The following is a 21578-nucleotide window of genomic DNA, read 5'->3' as shown; positions in this document are numbered from 1 at the left end:
ACACTGAATATTATAAGCGTCAAAAGATATGCGAAACAACACGTTTTTATGCCTCTCTTTACATGAATGCGGAAACAATCCTAGGACGAGAAACGATGTTTTCCTGAATAATTGCATCGCAAATATACAAACAATACAAACGAATTACATGCGAGATCGCATGAGACATCACACGCGAGATCACAGCCCATATCATATGTGAGATCGTATTTGATATTTATTTGTTGTTTGTGTAATTCGTGACCATGCACAAATTCACATTCATTCAGGAATTTATTGTGTTCGCTCCCAGTCTAATCTATTTAGAGGGATTATTTTGAAAAACAGAATCTTGAAATCGGACGCATTTTCCATTGGACTTTTTTATATGTGCCTAGATTGGTATTGGTCCCTAGAACCTAAAAGCACTTTCAAAAAAATTCTTCGAAGCTTGTGTGGCTGGTGGGAGGTGATCGAAAACTGAAAACATGCACTTTTCTTACTAAAATTTCTCCAGTTACACTAGCCGTACAGGGTCGTGTGGGTTGTCATTAGAAATTACCTTTCTTTCATGTACTTCTGGGGTCTTATTGGGTTTAAAATTCATCCACACTGACACATGTGTAGTTGAAGCTTTCAACCGAAAAAAGGCTGAAAACTCACACTTTTCTTACAGAAATTTTTCGTACATGGTCGTGTGGGGTGTCATATGAACGGTTCTTTCAGGAGAAGTAGAGCTTACGGAAGTTTGGTAGAACACAAGCTTCGAAGAATTTTTTTGAAAGTGGTTGTAGGTTCTTGGGACCAATACCAATCTATGCACATATAAAAAAGTCCAATGAAAAATACGACCGATTTCAAGATTCTTTTTTTCAAGAGAATCCCTCTTATTAAATTCATTTGTTTATCCACCGATTCGAATAAAATTCATATTTTTGAGCTCATTCCTTCGATGTGTTATCGAGACTCATCGCTCAAAGCGTCAGAGTTCGCCGCCAACGAAAATAAGGATTTTTTTTAGTCTATTCATGAATGAAACTAAGTCTCAAAATAAACTTGATAACATTTGATGAAACTTTAACTGACATAATTTGCATGAGCGATTTTAAACAAAAGAATTTTTTTGTTACAAATTTTCACTAAGTCTCTTATGCAAATTACGGCAGTTAAGTGGGTATAATCTTTTTTACTTTCTCGGCGTTCGCAAAACGCCAATTTCGCACCTCTTCCGTTATATGAGTATATTTCATTCAGTGAATAAGAATTCCGAGAATAATTGCATTTGTCGGGAAAACCGCTATTCGTACTGTGTCAATTGTGTGTCAGAGACAGAGACGGTAATTGAGCAAGTAATAAAGATAAATTACTAAGATCCTGTGTAAATGATAAAAATATTAGGATGATTAATTGTGACACGATAAGTGGGGAGGTATATTTATTCACTGCGTATCAAATATAGTACAGATTCTGTTGATATTTTAGTAGTATAGGAATATGAATATGAACTTCAAGGTCAAATAACTCTAAAAAGCGGAAATAATCATTTACAGATATTTACAGTCTACCTATGAACCCACTCAAATTCCAAAGCAGAAAGTTAATGTGGAACCATCGGGTTTAAGGAGGTTCATACAATGTTCATGCAATTAGTCCAAGGACTGGAATAAACTCTCTCCATTTATCTCCTCTCTAAGCTGTCTTTGTTATTTACGTCTTTCGAAACATGACGCGTGTACTACATTAGCATTTCTCTGATGTCGTGATGTAAGTATAGAAAATATATCGATGCGGAGGAAGGGAAAGGGAATTAAAAGTCCGGTAGTAAAGTATCTGTACAAAAACTGAATGATGAGTTTTTACAACTTTTGTTCTTTTTTTTACAATATCCGGGAGTTTAATTGTGGATCATTTCCAACCATAAAGATTAATGGTAGCTTATCAGAGGTTTTTCCACCAATTAAACCAAGCTATGTCTGTGGCAAAAATTCATAAAACAATTGAAAATGCTCAAAATTAGTATTTGATTTACTACTTCAGCCATAAAAGAGTGTAAATGGCATCGTAAAATTTTAAGAGAAGTCCCGTAAATAAGAGACCTGGTGATTTATTTGGCGTTATTGGACTAACCCAATGGTATCAATAAACGATAACAGAACGGAATTTTGTTTATTAATTCAATATCTTTTGAATAATTGATTAGCGCCTTGAATCAATTGACGTCAAAATCTAATTTACAACGTCAAATTAAATCAAAACATTACTAAGATAAAATGCATCAAAGTAAACAAATAGTAAAGCAAATAACGCAAAATGCAATAATAAGCTTCAGCCACCATAATATCAGCGAAAAGAAAAGTGAAGACACAGGGAACGTATCTTCTATCTTTCCAAAAAGTTTTATCTTTCCTATTTTTAGAAATAATTCGAGATCAAATGAGTATCAGTTGTGCCACAGTAATTTTCCATCAAGCTTATTGAAAAGACTAGCCATATTTTATCAACAACGATGTTAAAAATAATGATTTCTGGCTAGTGTTTCCTTAAATAGTCTATGTAGATCACTTGTCGTTTGTGAAACGTCCACAAAGGATCTCCGCACGATAGGAGGAGCGGAGGAGGTACTCGGAAAAAAATAAAGTACTCATCCAAGATGTCAAGTTGTTATTGTTTTTAACCAACGTAAACTCTGTTTTTCCGTTTTTCAAAATTCCTAATTTTTGTACCGTTCGATCGTAATAGTTATTTTCATGTGTCGGGGCCGAAAATGAGGGAGTTTCGAGATTTTTCTCTGGTTTTCGACCCCTTACATGAAAATTTTTTTTACATGCTACATGCGTCGAAAACTGTACTTTTCATATTTCAAGCACTTCTTTCGAAGCCCTCAGCATGTAAAATCCATTACATAACTCGGGATAAAAGTGAAAAGTCTCATTTTCGTGTGTTCATTGACCTCGGCTTCGCCTCGTACTTTCACACGAAAACTCTACTTTTCATCTTTTTATCCCTAGATTTGTAAAATACTATTGAGTATCTGTTTTGGACGTTTGATTTTAGGCACTTTCGCATGTTGCCTAAAATCAAACGTCCAAAACAGATACACAAACGTTTTAGAAAAAGCTCCTGCACGCCGATCACTTCGAGTACAGTGACTGGCTGATTAATTGGCAAAAACGACACCAAAAGTATCAGAGTTGCACACAAACAACAAGGCGATTTCGCATCTGTTGGGCCGGCGTGGGGTAATTTGGCACACGGTGCTAAGACAACGCATTTTTCAACTACGTTAAACAGAGAATTTCTATAGACATTCAACGTGGTAATGCAGCTTCCGTGCTTGGTACATTGCCATCAACCGAAGCATTGGATGAAGTTTATTACCTTCTTTCGAATCGGAAATCGAAACAGTAATTTTGTGGTGGCTTGTCATGATATATGTATTTTCGATTAGTTAAGTTTTTCTCCTGTTTCTCAAGAATCAGGCCAGTTTCCATGGTTCTGGACAAAAAGAGTAGGGTAATTTTTGTTCAGAATAGAAGTCACTCCATGGGTGGAATTTGTTTCATTTACTGATACAAATTTAGGATTTATTCAATGCAAGCAATAATAAAAGAAAAAATGGAAAAATGCCAAAATTTTGTTAAGTCGATGACATGGCTAAAAGCATTTGCAATGAAGTTGCGTGTGCGAGTTCACCTTTTACGTAGTTTAAAAGTGCGTTCTTTTAGCACCGTGTGCCAGATTCCCCGATGTCGTTGGGCCTACGTTCGTGGAAGGTGACAGCCGATTACATTATAGTGGATGCAAGTTGGTCCTCGAAGAATAATAATTGAAATGTCATCACATCGACGACTGGACATTTCAAAGAAATCTCTCAAGCACTGAATACAAAGATTGTAAAAATTAGGTGCATAATAGAAGATTGCATACAGAGGGAGAGAGGGTGTTCCAAATTTCGATAAAATGGCGAACGTCCTTTATGGATGCCCCCTAATTTCTTTTCTCGATTTCTTTTACTAAAGGAGCATAAAATTCCGTCTAAACCAACCGCTTAAAATAACGAATTTTATAGGCCTGACCTCAGACACCTCAAACGTAGTGTATTTGTGAATTACGTCTCTAAAACTCAAAGACATTTCTTCCGAATATTGTGAAATTCAGAGATTGTCGGACAATAACTTTTCTTTATTACTGTTTTCGAGCACTAAATTTTTGTAAATAAAAGAATTTTTCCAGACTCATCCACTATTGTCATACGACCGAATGTTCAGAGATAATTTATTTATTTTTTGCATCTAACCATCACGTTATTCACTCGTCCAAATTGATAAATAAATTAATCTCAGACTTAAATGAACAATCAATATGTGTTTTCAAATTGATTGTTTTAGTTGTGGAATTTCGCTTCAGATTGAGTAATAGATGTAATCGACAAAGATTAAGAATGACTTAAAATAATGACTGCCCAATTTGCGCCGAATATATAAGTAGGATTTTGAAGCAAAGGTTGTCATTCAAAAAGTGCCAGTTTCGTGTGTCGTATCAACTTCAAAAAAATTTTAATTTCGAAAAGAAAAAGTAAATCATTTGTCATGAACAAATGCGTGTTATTTTGTGTGGTGGTGGCAATTTTGTCAGCTACCTACGAGGTATGATAAAACCACATCGATGTCAATTGGTCTAGACACAGTTTACATTTTTCCCTATTGTTTAGGCGAAAAACATTGAGACTCGTATCGTTGAAGGATCACCGGCAGTCAATTTTCAGTTTCCGTGGCACGTATTGCTGAGAATTACCCATTCGAATTCGGCCCATGAATCATTCTGTGGTGGTGCTTTGATATCGGCTTCGTTTGTTCTCACTGCCGCTTCATGTTTGCGACAAGTGATGAGGGTTCAGTGTGATTTTGGATCAATTCTATTTTCGCAACCATTGGTCACATTGCATTCAACCCAAGTGCTATCACATCCGCAATATAATGCGAATTTTAATACAAACGATGTGGCGATAATTCGACTACCCCAACCGGTTGCATTTTCGACTAACATACGGGCTATTAACCTACCGACTCAGTCACAAGCTATCGATACTTTTGAAAATCGCGAGGTTTACATAGCTGGCTTTGGTGTCACCACACCAAGTAAGACTTTTGTTTTGTTCATCATCGAGTCAATGGCTCTAACATGAAATTGAATATTTTCAGATGGTAACGTAATGTCGGAACAACTGAGATTCGCTCATCAACGTGTCATTACGAATAATCAGTGCCTGCAACACTTTAACTCTCAATTTGTTCAGGCTTCGACCATGTGTGCCAGTGGTATAGATAATTCGTTACAAACACCTTGCTTCGGCGACCGAGGTGGCGGTCTAGTTTCACACATCTTCGGAACATGGACATTAGTTGGTATCACCAGCTTCTTCCATCCAGCAGGTTGTACGGGCATGGCACCGGCCGGCTATGAACGAATCACTTCGCATTTGCAGTGGATATCATTCAATACAGGCATTCCGATTGTGCCGTGAAATTTTTTTTTACCAATTTCACTTTAGAGATTAAGTTAGAATTAGGTCAACGTGACGTTTTTTCTATGGTATTACAGTATATATATATATATATGTTGATTGCACAATTTAGAATGCAGAATATTTTGCAGTAATAATTTATTTAGACATTAATAACATTCCACATTTAGCTTAGTGTTTTGCATCAAAACCAATCGCGAATTTAAAGCGATTTCAATCATTTCAATAAAATTCCTTTTTTTTAACCTTCAATCAAGTGAGTTTTGCTCCGTGTGGAAAAAGATTTATCCAAAAGTGCAAACTAGGGAATGCAGAACCGGCACCAAGAACCGTACTTTTTATCTTTTAATCCCTTGTCATAATACTTATTTGTATACCTGGTTTGGACTATTGATATTAGGCAATTTCGTTAATTGCCAAGCGAAAGTTCATTAAATCAGTCGTCCAAATCAGGTACACATGTAAGTTTTCATGAAAAATAGAAGAAAATTTGAAAAATCACCCTCATTTTCAACCCCTTTCAGCGAGGGAGAATTCACAAAATCGTATTTTTCAGCGTGAAAACTATTTGAAACTCCCTAAAAATGTAAAAACCACCGGTTTCACAATTTCAATACCGAGAACCGGTTCCAAAGAACCGGCCTAGTGCAAACTCCACGTAAAATCTAAGTTTAAGAGAGTCAAGTTTTTCTATCGCAATTGGCAATCCCAATAGGCCAGTTGACATTGTTGACATAGGTCATGAATTTCCCGCAGGTAAGATTTAGAACGCGAGAAGACGTTTAACGATATCCAAACGAAGTCCCGTACAATGACTTAAGTATTTAGGTTCGATATTAAACGTAATGAATGAACGAGAATTACGCAAGGCAACAGAAACTTTTACGCGCTTAAACACATATTCAAAAGCTCACCCTTATCCCGTGCAACGAAACTCCGACTCAGTAAAACTATAGTTCGACCCATAGTCATGTATGCAGCAAAAACCGAGCAGCAAAAAGGAAGTTCTCGACCGGAAATTTGACTGAAATAGACCAAGTGGGTCGAGATCGAGACAACGGAAGAGAGTAAAGTCAACCAAAACTCACTTAGGTTGGAAAGGCTAATGAATAAGTAAGTTAAGTATCGAAATGAACATTTCAGTTTTTCTTTTCTGATTTCCGATTCTGATTTGGGTGCTGTCAAAATGTCTGAAAATTAGTGTCTACATCACGCACAAAAATGAGCCATCATGGCGTAACGGTAAAAAAAATTAAAATTATTTAAAGAATGTCTTGGCCAAAAATAAGCCACTAAGTTCTGTGGGTCTTTGTGAAACAGCTTCTATTTTATCCATAGGCCAATTTTCTCACGTCTTAGAGGTGTATGCGTACAAAATACTCTCGTAGATGTTACACATTAACAATGTACCTTGTCATCGTCATTAACATCTGTTTTACTTTTCTATTACCTTCGGTGAATATGTATTTGATATGCCCAAGATAAAACCCTTCACAATAGACGTCCCAATGGTTTTAATAATAAAACTTAATTTTGTTGGAAGATACTTTCAGTTTTTTTTTTCTTTCGTGAAACTAAATCTAGTTTACGTTATTATACATTAGAACTTAAACGAATTGTGGTTTTTCTTTTATAACTTAAACACGAGTCTCATATTTTTCTACAGGTTCGGTTTGTTTATAAAGTATCATCATCATACCATATAGTTACTATAAATAAAAAAAAAACTTTAGTTTCTTTTAAATAAATATTTAAAAGAAAGAAAAAACTCTATATCCAGAAAGTTGGAGGTGTGTGTACACAGAAAAAAATCCTGGATTAAACTGTTAGGTTTACGAAAAATTAGAAACTTTTGGAGGTTTTTAAAAGTTTTTGATTCAATCTTTTGAAGCGGATTAAATTTCAATCTCACTTCTTATTTGTACAAAATGATTTTTAAGAACAGATGATTAAGAATAGATAAAAGGTGGTGTTTTGATATGATACCCCTTCTGATGTCTTAAAGATGCTTGATAATACGTAAGAATTTCGAAAAAATTTCGAAATCAACAAACGTTACGGGTTTGAGAAGACTAAATGCCCTTAAGATTTAAAATGAACGCACGAAAAAGATTCGGTCCCTTTTCTAATCTAAAGAAGATTACAATTTAATCCAAGATTTTTCTCTGTGTATTTATATGCCCATAACGTTGGCCCATTCATTTCTGAATGATAAAAGTGATTTTATTATTTTACAATAAACCAATGTGACAGAAAAGACATAGCAAAATTCAATCGACAAAATGAATAATTTAGACATTTAGTTCATTTTGCTTCGTTAGTGTTTTTTTGTTAGTGTTACAGATTCGGTCACCCGAAACAAGAAAACACAAAATTATTTTATTTTTCTGTCTTTCCTTCCTGACTATAAAAATTTCATGGAAAATTTCATTTCACACGATGTGTATAGTTAGTTCTGGCAGAACTTATCGTTTGTCTAAACGAAACTGCTCTAGAATACAGATATATTTTCTCACTGGCGTCAACATATTATATTTTGTGGTGTATAGAGATGTACACATTTCGTTAAAGGTCCGTAAAATGGTGATGATATGCAGTCTAATTAGAATTATTTCGTTTTAATTTGATGTGCATATTTGTTAAATGATTTAATTAGTCGGGAAACAGCGACTTTTTATAATTTATTTTGACAAAAAGGCTTATTTTCAGAAAATAATTCTTCTACAACATATGAAAAAAACACAATTTTATATTTTTAAAGTTGAAATGAAAATCCACAAAACTCACATCTTTATACAACAATCGGCAATGTTATAACACAGCTCCGATGTGCCTTTGTTATTGTTTGTGTGTGTTAGTAAATGAAAGTTCTAAATTGTTCTAAAAAACTTACAGCCTCCTGACAGTCTCCTGACAGTCTTTTTGAATATTGAAAAATATTGAGAAGAAAGTCACACAAAATTATTAAAATGCTTTTTAAATACATTTGAATTATCTTAAAAGAAATTCTGTAAACGGAGAATTGGTCTATTTTGTGTAAAGAAAGTATGTAAATTATAAAAATTTTGTCTGTTCAGTGATGACCGAAAGTGGTACAACGAGACAGATTCAGATTGGATTTTTGAACGTCCAAAAAAAGATCAGGGTAATCTAGGAATTTTAACACCTCACTATCACATTATAATTAGGAATGTTAAGACTAAACAAGCCATAGAACGTGTGGATAGCTCTGGCAAGACATGGTTAGGAGTGGGTGGATACCACGAACAGGTAATGTTGACTGTGATGTTTTTTTTTTCTTTAGTAATTGAGTAAACGTTGCTTCTATTGGCAATATTTCTAATATTTCCCGTTGGAGTTCAACCTTGAGGAAACTGTGCAAAAACAAACTCTCAAAATAATTCATTCAATAATTCTCATTGCCAATTGACATTGTATTCCAGCCTCACGAAGATATGTGGTGTGGATGATTTTCGCCAATCAAAAAGATAGGAATCGTGTGCAATTCATGTATGGTGACAGTACTGTGTCTCCAGTACCATATCCCGATCATCGGGCTGCCCTGTTTTTTGAAAAATGGTGACGACATCACTTATCCTTACTCTTTTGCCCCATCCATCTCAATGGAACTGAAAATAACCAACTTAGAATTTGATGAACTACCTCTAGACGAGGTTGAAAAGCATACAAGCCAAGAATCTCTGATGGACGCAATACCAATAAACAACAACAGTCCAGGAACTTTGAACCGACTGATTTCAGTGACGCAAATAGTAAAAAACGAGTTCTCTTACAGTTTCTCGCAGTCAATTAAAACCACTGTTAAAGTCAGTTAAATGTCGGAGATAGCTTAATGTAACGAATAAATTTGTAGCATTTGGTGCTCAGCACAAACTGACAGATTTTTTATTACTAAAGTCAATTGAAATTATAAAATGAAATAAAATGATCGGTTCTAAGTGTATCTTGATTTCAAAGCCAGTATAGTCTTACATACCATCGCTTTCAAATGTTGAAAATCAGAACCGCATTTTTGTGGCAATTACTGTTGAGACTATGGAGCCGCCGATATACATAGAAGAGAAGATTAACATTTCTGACTGTAGAAAAATCACGGACCCCAGGGAAAAGTTAGCGAAACGAAGCAATAATGGGAAAGGTTAAGGCAATTGAATTTTGTTTCGAAGTTTTCGTTACAGGAACTTTTTCAAAATGATACCGTTTGGATAAAATTTTGTTGATGTAATTTTTCCTTCATCAGAATTTCCATAAACTAACAATTTTAGAGCTCAACATTTAACCTCTTGTTCTTGTGTCTGCATTTCATTTGATGCTTGTTTTATTGCAACTTTATCCATGACTGGTCTGAAACCTGAAGATTACTAGGAAAGTTTGTGTGAAAGTTGCAGATTTACAGGTAACCTGACACCTGACACCTGACTTTAAAGCTCTAATCAGTTCAGCTTCTCTTTCATAGACTTAATTGCCTGTCCAGACTTGAATTTTTAAAATGTATTACGCTAAACCCCCTCAACCACAATAAGCGTGCGTTCTTTTTGAATAACCTCTAAAGAACTCAAGCAATGAAGCAAATTCGTAGTGGTGATCAAAACGTAAATTAATCTGACACCACAAACATAAGAAGTAGACCTCATTATCAGTAGATAGATTCGAGTCGAAGCAAAGATTTTGTGTACACTAACTTTAGAGGTAATATTGCTAAATGTTATGTACAAGACAAGAAAAAAAGGAGAGTTTCGAGCGCAGCAGGCGAAATTTCACAAATCTAACATAATTTCCAACTTGTTTTGTGATTTTGAAAAAAGTAAGTGAAGGGAATAAAAATAGTTGAAAAAGTGAGAAATCGAGCAAATAGTGGTTCACTTTTTCTGATGCTGAATATAGTTGAAAAAAGTGAGAAAAGTGAGTGCGTGGTATCCCTGACAATGATAATGTTTAAACAATTTCAATGCGCATGTATAAGCTCGACTTCGGAGTATAAACGTGCGAGCGAAAGCTCAATACACTGAATAAACATTATGAATGTAATACATAAATTGTTCGAAAGCTCGCTATACTAGACTCAAATTCAGACCTTTCACATAAGAAAGTTAGCTCTAATCAGAACAGACCGAAAGAGTACTCAGCATGTCTACCAAATATTATTACGGTTTCTCTCGTTGATGCTTGACATTGAACAAAACTGTTGTGATCATTCACATCAATAGATTAAATAATATTATTATAGGGCACCTCGCGGAACTGCTGACTTCTGGGATACTTGTTTTTTTTAACACTAAAATCTAGTCCCAGAAGTTAACAGCTCCCGAATTGAGCAGTAGCAAAAACGACACTGTCATACACTTTTCACACACCCCTTCATACATTATTGAGAATACTGGAGCATTGGCTTTACTAGATTTTTCGGTCCAATCATTGGTGGAAAGAATTAAACACAAATACAATGGTCGGCGGGATTCTTTTGAAAATCCACCTATCAAAATCGGACCCATTTCGTCTGGGATGGATATATACATGGTCTGAAAGGTCTTTGCCAGTAGACCTCAGAACAGGCCTCACACAGTCTCGAGCCACACCTGGTTGCTGGTGGAAGATCTCAGAAGTTGGAAAAATAGTGTTTTTTATCCGAATTTTTTGGCCGTTATAAATGATCGTTCCGGGTGAGAGTGATGGGCTCGTTGGAAAGCTAAGCTTAAGGGGCCATTCAAATAGTGCGCACGCACTTAAAGGGGGAGGGGGTGTCTAAAATTGGGACTTTTTATATGGAAAAACGCGTGCGAAACGGGGGGGAGGGGGTCAAAAAATAGCCGCACACCACGTGCGCACTTTATGAATGGTCCCTAAGTACTTTCGGGTCATGTCTAGTTTGATTAGATTCATTGATATATGTTTGCAAAAATTTGCAACAAAAATTTGCAAAATCTGTGCGAACTTTAGACAGGTCTGGGCTGGTACTGATGACGATTAATGTGAACCTAACATGCTAGTCGTAACATACATTGTCTATGCTTTCCGTTGATACCTCATTTGCAGTGCTGGTGATTGCTGGCGAAATAGGTCCGATCTTGATAGGTGGATTTTCAAAAGAATTCCTCTCGGAAACCTAGTGGTTCCTAACGGAACGGAGATATGTAAGATGCGAGGAGATGAAAATTTCTTTGAGCAAATCTTCAGTACCACATCTCCTCACATCTCTGCACATCTTAGACCTCACTTATTCGTTTTGCTGAAAATCTGGACGATTAGAATTACTTTATAAAAAAAAATCAATTTTTTTTTTTCAAATTGATTCTCGATTCGACATTTAAATTTCATTGGAGAGTAAACTTGACTAGTGTAAATGTGTGAGACACACCTGTACGCAATTCTAAAAATTAATCGAAGTTTCGCACCTTTCTCCAAAAGAGCTTACGCTAACAGAATCAGAAGCTTTTCGTATACCGTTAATTTTGCCAAAGTACTCAAATTCAATTTAAGCTCATTTTCGATTCAATATTCAATTTAATCTGATTAGATTACAGAAAAATATCATACCAAATTTGTGCCACTAAAATTAAACTCAATTGTTCGTGCATGAAACCACGCACTTTTAATAAATCTGTAGCGAAGCGATGTGTGTGAATACATGATGTGTGTGAATAATTTTTGTATTCGAATACACTCAATTGAATCACATTTTCATTTAACCACACACAAGTTCCTCAAGTGCTTTGATTTTATGGGTATATCAATTTACGGTTTTATCTAAGACAATTTCAGTCCATCTAGCACAGTTGTACAGTTTGCAAACTTTTACGTTGCTAATTTCTCAATTGTAAGATTGATTGACTCAAATTAATGGTAAGTATTACTTTTGCTAGTGTTTGCGTTATATGGTTTGTATACGAACTGAATGAAATTATTAAATGATTGATTTTGATAGGAATATTATACATGTTTCATATTAGCGAATTAAGTTTGTAAAACTTCTAAAAATTTGCTGCAAACGACTTTAATTAATTTCCAACCAATAACATATGCCTTCTCCGGTCGTAAATTAATTTTACAACACTTTGCCATAAACTGGATGATAACATAAAAGTCGAGTTTATTGGTAACTGAATGCATGACATTAATACAAATTTGCGTTTTTTTTTGTTACTAGCAAGAAGCGTCAACCAGTCATCATGCGGTTGCATTTATAATGAAGCAAAATTGTGTATAAAACAACAGAAAAAACAATTGATTCAATTGTTCACACAAACTTTGTACTAGTCGTACTCGTGCTGATTTGAATATGGTGCTTAAAAGTGTGATGTGCTAACATGTTGTGCATATTTGATAGTTAAAATTGTTATTGAAAAGATCCATTTCGTTGTTGGATGCTTTTAGTATTTCCAATTAGATAGACCTAAATAAGTAACCTCAGGCTGTAATTTTATTAGTTGTATACGATGTGACGCATTCTATAGTTCACCGTTTTCTTCGAAGCGATTGAACGTTCCTACGTGTGGAGTTTCGATTTGTTTCTTTCAGACTTTTTTTTAGACGACGTCAACTTTCACGCAACGAGTCGATTACTGTTCGATTGCTCTAGACTGAGAAACAATAGTAAGTCAACTCGTAATCACGTAATGATTAATGAAAATCTAATCGAAATAGTGACACCTTTTAAACCCTATTATCATGAGTCATGAACCCAATTGCTCTGCGAAAGGCGAGGCATATGCAAACTATCCTAGGTAGTTTCATTCTAGATTAGATGTCATATGTTCAACATGAGATTTAAAAAAGTACGGCAAAAGCTCTCTTGGGACATGTTAGTGAAGAGGTCATCTGTTGAACTACTCAAAGGTCATTTATAAATTAAAGGGGAGGGTGTAGTTTCCAAAAAGTTGTTTTTTTTTAATGAAAAAACGGGGGTCAAAATTCGACCTATAGAGTAAGAAATTTGTTCTCGCATTATTCGTTGGTCAAGTGCGTAGTTTTGTGGATTTCCATATTATATTTTTACAAGTTTGCACGCATACATTGGTACATTATACCACCAGAAAACCCGTGCTTCCTACGAAATAAAGACTACAATAAACATTGTAGTTATTCTGAATGGATATGGGTGCTTCTCAACAAGTCGCAGTTGTTTGGTTATACTAGATTAGTCTAAGACATTTGAAACACTCTTATCGCTGCTGCTCGGACTGAATAACAAAAGTTCTACGAACCACTGATACCAACGCACTCCGAGCATGAGTGGTACTGAAACTTGACATTGTGTGAACCAACTGTAAAACACTGTAATAAACCATTTCGAATTCATACAAAATACTATTCTATTTTGCAGCTGTCGACTATGATCACTTTTGCTTGAAGTGCCTTGCTGATACGCATGACTGGTAGGATTATTAACACCTATAAATTCACCGATATTTCAATTTTCAAACTTATTGCATCTTTAAACTTCTTTAAAAAAAGTTTTCTTTTTTATTCAGACGCAACATTCAAAAAATAAATCATTCTATAGAACTAGTTCTTGACTACGTAATAGGTATACATGGTAAAACGGGCATAACCACAATACAAGACAAACAAATCGTTAAGGCATACATTTGAAAAGTGGAGCTCGCTAAGCTGTGAATAATGAAAAAGCACTCTCAACGTTCGTAAAAATGTCTGAATGTGTACGCAGTCCGCAAATATCAATCAAGATAGAAAACGGACCTAAAGTTATGTATTCCCTTTAAAAAAAACGAACTTTTTATAACACAGCGAAACAACAAAAACTCAATGATGTAATAAATATTGATTAAAGTTGACCTATTTTCATCTACAACAGTTTTTTCCCTTGCAACAACGACAGAATACTGACTGGTGCAAAAATGTTAAACGGCGCCAAGGAAATTTTTGTCGTTTATTTTTATGATTTTAGCATAACTTCTCTGATTATTGTATGTAAGCGAATCGATGGAAAATGAATTATCTACACAATAAATGTGTCACCGTTTAGCATATATGCATCATACGCACACAGCTTTTGCAAATTCTTTTTTTCTTTGCAGGCTTTGAGGAAAGAAAAAGTCTAAAAAAGAAGTATTGTTTACTCACTTGTACAGCCGTGGATTCCATCCGTCATTTAAAATTATTTCTGCGTTTCCACGCTCATTTCCATCACTTTGATCAGACAGCACCGAATTAGAATTAGACGTTGTGGCGCCAAACAAACCAGCTTTTGAGATTGTATCATTTTGTAACGATGTGTTTCCGTTTGCCGAGCAACTATAATCGGGAAAAACAGTTTTAGGAATATAGTATATATGCTTTTCCAGTGTGTTTAGTAATTATATTGTACTTGGAAGATTGGTAACCAGCAGATGTTGTTTTTTAAAAATTGTGAATCAAACTCTCATTTTCCACTTCGAATTTAGATATTTTATTCTCATTGAATGAATCAGATGACAAAATTAAAATGTGTTTTTCGCTTCCAATTCATAAATAGAGCGGGCTTATGCGTATTGAGTTTTTGTTTTCACATAAACATACAATAAATATCCGAGACGGTCGGAGGAATAAAAGTCAAAAATTTAAATGTGGGGCAAGGTCGTAACGATGTCTTTTTATAAAGTTTTTCGAATTATCATATGAAAAGATTAATTTTTTTGAGAAATTTGTGACATATCTTCACGATTGAGTAAATTGATGATGAATGGCACAAACAGGCCCCGTTTAGCTTCACGGAATCGAGAGCAGAAAAGAATTTTTCATGAGATGTTATTAACGGACATGAATAAATCTGTGATTTGATTTGGAAATAAACGAAATAGAACGGTGGCGCCATCCATTAATTAAGCGAAATAGATTACAGAATTGAGTTGAAATGTTCAGTTCGACGATTATAAGAGATTAAAAAATGAAAAGGCACTTGCCTTTAGCCTTTGAGATGGTGAGTAAAAATCACACCTCGAAGAGGACTCAGTCATTGGAAATGTGAAATCTTAGTCAGGAGTTAGTCAAATCAAGAAGTTTCATTTTAAGAGTGATATTTCGAAAAATGTAACTAATTTTGCGTAACTTTTAATGAACAAAACTTTAGATAAAAACGGAAGCTGTTGTCAAAAGCTTTCGTTGAGTCTTCAGACAGCCAATTTATTCCTATTGAAACCTTTGCTTGCAAAGCAAATTATCTGAGGTCTCATGGAATAAGAGCTCAGCAACAAAACCGGGTGGTCGATCGACCGATGGGATGACAAAGTGTTCTCTTTCTTTGATGACTCCTGGAATCCGGAAGTGCAGCGGCACCGTCAGATGCAAACACTCCGGATAAAGTTCTTTCAGTGTTGGACATAAAAACTTAAAAACTTCTGTTTCGATATTTTGGTAAAAAAGTGTCTTTACGACACCTTGACATGTCTCCACGATAAAGTGAAATGAATTCTCTAGATGCAAGACGATTTCATCGTAACATAGATTGCCTGGGTCACCGAACCTTACCACTTAAATGTCAGTTGTTGATCTACACATTCTTAAAATCGATTTTTAACCGTTAAACCATGATGTCATATTTTTGGCCAAATGGAGAAAAATGTAGAATACAGCATTATCTAAATTTTTCTCCATTTGGTCAAACATTTGCCATCATGGCTTCCAGTTAGAAATCAATTTTAAGAATGTATAGGCCAAAAATTGACATTTAAGTGGTAAGGTTCTTGGTTAAAGTTTTCGCGATATAACCCTTAACCATTTGAAATATTCAAAACTTTTCATTTCCATCGAGGTAAATCAGTGAAATTCCTTACAAAAATTCTACCAACTACAGTCAATGAATCGAATGTAAATTTACCTTTGACTCAGCAGCAAATATGTTAAAACTATTATAATTATCATCGCAATAACAGCCAGCAAAGCAGTGAAAAATATGCAATTTTTTGGTATGTATACGCCAGCCGGTCTCTGGTTCACAATGTATTTTTGTCCGTTTTTGGACTTTAGTTGACCACCTGTAATGAAGAAAAAGACAAGACAAGGAATTTAGAATCAAACAAATTACTTTATTACAACCATGGAATATACTTTATAAACAAGGATGAATGTGCAGTCAAAGACTAATAAATTCAATAAAAACAATTTCGATTATTTATCACACCACATATATGTGCTTGTTGTATGGGCACAGACATTGTTTGCTTTAATATTCGATTCAATTAATAAAAAAAATCGATAAAACAAATTCTTTAATAGAAATCGATTAAAATAATGTGAGTAGACTAGCCGACAAAGTTAAATAGAAGAAACATTTATTTCGAATCAATGCTTTTATAATTTATCTAAAATAAAAAAAAATTGATTAAAAATGCCACAAATTGGTCACTTCGGTAAACAATCAACGCGTCGACCTTTGCTGTTTATCAGTATTTATGATAAATAATTGGAAATAAATAGTTGGATGAATTAAATTGGCGTAGAAATGTAATTGACGAGCATGGATGGGATTAAAGACAACAGGTGGAATATTTTAACTGAAATTATTTCCATAATATGAGAAATACTCTGATAAAAGGCGTTGACTATATAGATAAAATGTACAGGAGATCTTTTATGTGAGAGGTTACGCTAAGACACTGTCTTCCACTTATCAGTTTCTGTCAAATTACCTGTTACGGACGGTTACCGACTTTACGAATAAACTAATGCGGTCTTATATAGCAAAAAAAATGTTTACAAAATTGAAGTAGAGGATTTGAAATCAATCCTTTGATAATATTTAAATCAAGTGAAGTAATAGATTCGGTAGTAAAAATGTTGATATGCTTGTCGTCTAAAAATGAAACACTGCGTCTAATAGCGACAGAAAAAAAAATTTCGCCGATAAAAATACAATTAAGAGTCGCCTAGCCTCACACAATGACTACAAACCATTTCTACTTAATACTTACTAAATTGAAAATAAGATTTTAATACTGGTTTTAATCAGTAACCGTAACCACAGAGCTTAAATCAATCAACTAATATTACAATGAAAATTAATCAAAATCACAATAAAATAAAAGACTGTAGAAAACAACGAAATCCGAAACAGTACTTAACACGAAGATAGAAATCTTAACAATAAATTCAGTTGAACAAATTTTTACAAGCAGAAACGTAATTGTATAATGTGTTCCTTGACCGAGAGTCTTACTAAAATGACCTTAAAAAATGCCAACCAAAAATACACGTCCCGCACAGGTAACTTAATATTCAAAACGTATCACTAATAGTTTAGACTAAGAGCTAACGTGTAAATGAATTTCTGAAGAAAATATCTGCATTATTTTAAATAATTCATTCACCTATTCATCTGTCATTCAAGATGAATCGTTTAGCAAAGTGAATGCTGCATACGACACAAAGAAAATTACATTTAAATTTCCTCCGGCTATATGGGAAATATTACCATGTGAAGTCAATTTTATGAATGAAACAGACACTTTATAATTGTCTTGTTTTAAGAGCATCTCCTTCTCAATCAAAGGTCGAAACTCGTTTTTTGAATGAAATTAATAGCAACACTTGCGGGGCATATATGCGCATTGCCATCAGTATGCATTAATTATTTGGAATGAGTCGTAATATCGTTCAATGAACTGCGGAAAAACTACCCAAAAAACGGTCATCACATCTTCTGATCATTGCTAATTTCTTGCTCCGACGACGTCACTGGACTCTGATATTTATACGAAAACTATACGTCGAATATGGTGTTATTGTTTGACTATTGATTTGTAAATTAATATTCCACTTGGTTACGAAATACGCAACACTGTTCAACGAACTTGACTCTTGTCACTTGATACTATGGCCATTAATAACTAAGTTTAGATATTTCATGTTTTATGGTTCAGGAACGTGGTATGACATCAATTTATTTATATTTATGCTATGGTACCAAAAAACTAAAAATGGGTGAGTCTGAGATGAGATGTTTGGATAGATATTTCAATTCTGTGTGTTGGTAGTCAATAGCATATTCAAATTTCAATTCAAAAAAATAAATCTGACTTCTACAGACTGCTGTATCATCTGTTATGGACAGCAAAGACTAAAGTAAACGATGAGCTCTAGCTAATAAGCTCTAATTGTAGCGAAATTCATGTTATGAGTATAATTTAGCATCAATTTCTGGAACTCTTTCAGATCAAAAGAAGTGACAAACAGATTTGATAATAGTACTGGTCAACTGGCGATGTGCCGTATGTGGGTGGTCAATAATTTACAAAGAGACAGATTGAATTTTCATCCGAATCGTACCAATATCTTCTTTCGTCATTGTAGTTTCGTTTTAAATGTTATTTATTGAAATTAGCATTCTGGCTTTGAGTTACTATATAGCTACACAATGAACTTGACTGTGATTATTTCTTATGATGCCAATTTATGTTAATAATCGTTTCGTTATTGAACTGAAATCGGTGTTGATTTAACATATTTTAAGTACCACGCTTAACCACCAAGAACGGTCTTTTTGTGTGCTTCGATAAAGTTCTTGCATCATTCAGCAAAAAAGTACTGCCATATTCTTGAGGAGAATAGGAAAGATACAACGTGAACTATAACGGAAAGTGGGTACGACAGTATTTTAATCTTTTCGACACAGAATGTAATTCTCAGCGAAAAGTAGTTCTAGGGTGGTTCTGTGTGGGTCGAAATGTAATTTCCAAGTTTTTTTTTTTGCACGGTGAACAAATAACTACTTACAATGTGTGGTGTGATTTACTTTTTTGTCCCATCAATAGCAGGGCCTATTTTTGAGAAATAGTTTCTGGAAATTTCTCGAATTTCTTGAAATTGTCGAAAAAATTCACGAATTTTTTCAAGAAATTCGAGAAATTTCAAGAAACTATTTCTCAAAAATAGGCCCTGATCAATAGGCTATCATTGCGTTTTGTTGACGATTGGTTGAATGACAATTCTAGTGAGAAAGGCTTAGCACTTCTCCTTAGAATTGTAGTTTTGTTTAGGTTTTCAAAAATGGTATGGCGAATTTATGTTTTTTGTTTCATGGAGAAAAACTGTAAATCTCACCTCGCACATATGAAAAACGTTGTATTCACCTATATGGGATAAATAAGAGATTCCAACTCAACATTTTTTGTTGGCATTCCCTATTTTCTCACCTCGGTAAACAAATAACCAGACTCTGGATTAGCAAAACATCAACCTGAATCGTTCTAAAGTGTTGCTTCTTTTCGCACCAATTAGTGCTTCTTTGAAGGTCTACGGTCTATAATAAGCATTCGGAAGTAATTCCACTTAAATTGAAAACATTAACCCGTAAATTTACTTTTCATTTCCATTACTAGAAGGAATGAGGTATATGAAGATTGAAACACGTATGTGATAGTGTAATCGATTGCTTTTGTGTTAAACGGAAATGTATTTTGTTCGGAAATTATGTCTGACCGTTTCTTATAATGCTTAATGTATATTTTATTACGTTTCGCTGCGATTGTTATCGGTATTATGGACGTTGATGTTATTGTTGTTGTTGCTTTTCAAATAAAAATTCAAAAAACCTAATTTCCACAGTATAGAACTTTTTTTTTTTTCAATCGGAAGCAACCACTAAGTCGTTAAAATTTAAAATAAATTGTGTTTTGTTTAAGCATGCTGAAGGAGTGCTTTCCTTCCACTCTGGTTTATTAAATATATTTTGATTTATACATCGCTACATCGATGTTTTCTTCTATTTTTTTTCTAGTTTACGTGCGATAAGAATTGCTATTAATAATGTGTCAGTTATAGTAAAAATAGAACGTTATCAATAGAATTGTCAGGTATACATAGTATGCAGACCTTGGACAATGCTATAACCACATCCATAAACAATTCAATGTGTAAATACCGACTACATCACAGCGCGTTATATGTCCAGATCAAATATATTTATTATTTCTGTGCAAATTGCTATACATAACGTTACTTATTATGTTGTTTCAGGGTGGGCGTACATTATGCAGTTATAAATTTTTGAATTTATTCAATAACAAGATGTTCAACGCGTTGGTTGTTTTCCTTTCCGATAAATTGCAACCATTGCATTTGTAGCAAATTAGAAAAACAAGAAATTTTTTATCCAAAAATAAAACCCGGTGAACGACTATTCTGATGTGTGTGTGTCAGCATATGCGACTCACTAGAAACAAAACGTGCAACTATTTTAAAAATTTGTAGTTTTGCGCGGTGCACATTGGACATCATGCATATACGATCGGGGAAGTAACAATAAACGGAATTTTTACTTTGATAAATAAAATCGACAAAACTGCAATATGAGTACATTTGTTACAGAAAAGAATAGGTGACCGGCAGAGCATAAAATTACCCTGTGCAACGGAGTATAAAATTACCAAAGATAAAAGTAGTTAAACAAATCATTTCTGTTTTGAACACGAATTTTGGACAATTCTTTTTCGCGATAATTAATTTTTTTTTAATCATACGATTCGAATGACAATTGAATTCCAGATATATCCTTTTCGGAAACAACACCAGATCAACTTAGCTTGGATTTTGTTTCTGTTTTCAACGTTATTCAATCCACAAATTCAATCGAATACAATCCATATGAATTACATTGAAACAAAGCTCGATTAAACACACACTTATGTGCGCGAGACAGCTGTATCAGTATGAATGTGAGTACATGGCATGTATGAAGTCGTTTTTATGGATAGATCGTGGATTTGAGCACTATTTCACAGGATCTCAGTGATTGACGTTGTCGGCGAGTCGGTCACTTCTGTCACTTCATCGAACAATATTTTCATGGACAATGTGATCAATTTAATTTCTAACAAATGATTTTGATTTTTGAATTTTGTATCTCAAAAGACCGACTCGAAGTCAGTGCCATCGCTGATTTTTGCGGTAGTGACGATCACATTTCCACAATCTATTGAGAAACTGCGATGCGGTGTGCTGAAGTTCAAGCCTTCAGCTGCCGGTAAATATTTTGTTAATCAAAATGTTTAAGGCAATGTTAAGCACCTAGGTATGCCCTTAACAGATTTTTAGTTGTAGCTTGATCATTCAATTTTTAACA

The 21578-nt window shown here is 34.4% G+C and overlaps 2 protein-coding genes across 8 annotated transcripts in view; one reads left to right on the top strand and one right to left on the bottom strand.

The window, feature by feature from the left end:
- LOC119070586 (aminopeptidase Ey) overlaps nt 1-21578 on the bottom strand; it is a 63336-nt gene that overhangs the window by 17065 nt on the left and 24693 nt on the right. For 6 of the 7 annotated variants that reach the window (XM_037174999.1, XM_037174997.1, XM_037174998.1 and 3 more), the window contains 2 exons: nt 16338-16494; nt 14606-14776 (listed from right to left, as the gene is read on the bottom strand). In XM_037174999.1, coding sequence (XP_037030894.1) covers nt 14606-14776; nt 16338-16494 — 328 coding nt within the window. Of the gene's footprint in view, nt 1-14605; nt 14777-16337; nt 16495-17472; nt 17641-21578 lie in introns of those variants that run through there. The other variant, XM_037175003.1, reaches the window with a different exon arrangement.
- Nucleotides 4463-5752, top strand: LOC119070590 (collagenase-like). The gene is made up of 3 exons (XM_037175006.1): nt 4463-4625; nt 4691-5117; nt 5181-5752. Exons 1-3 carry the CDS (start codon nt 4569-4571, stop codon nt 5501-5503), a joined length of 807 nt encoding a protein of 268 aa, XP_037030901.1. The 5' UTR covers nt 4463-4568; the 3' UTR covers nt 5504-5752.

Source organism: Bradysia coprophila (assembly GCF_014529535.1).
Source record: "Bradysia coprophila strain Holo2 chromosome X unlocalized genomic scaffold, BU_Bcop_v1 contig_98, whole genome shotgun sequence".
NCBI lineage: Eukaryota > Metazoa > Arthropoda > Insecta > Diptera > Sciaridae > Bradysia > Bradysia coprophila.
This window is presented reverse-complemented; position numbering and strand designations above follow the sequence as displayed.

Excerpts from the sequence above, each read along its gene's own strand:
- LOC119070590 (XM_037175006.1), top strand. The coding sequence starts at position 4,569 with ATGAACAAATGCGTGTTATTTTGTGTGGTGGTGGCAATTTTGTCAGCT. Across the intron at positions 4,626-4,690 it reads TTTTGTCAGCTACCTACGAG|GCGAAAAACATTGAGACTCG; the intron begins GTATGATAAAAC and ends CCTATTGTTTAG. Across the intron at positions 5,118-5,180 it reads CTTTGGTGTCACCACACCAA|ATGGTAACGTAATGTCGGAA; the intron begins GTAAGACTTTTG and ends GAATATTTTCAG.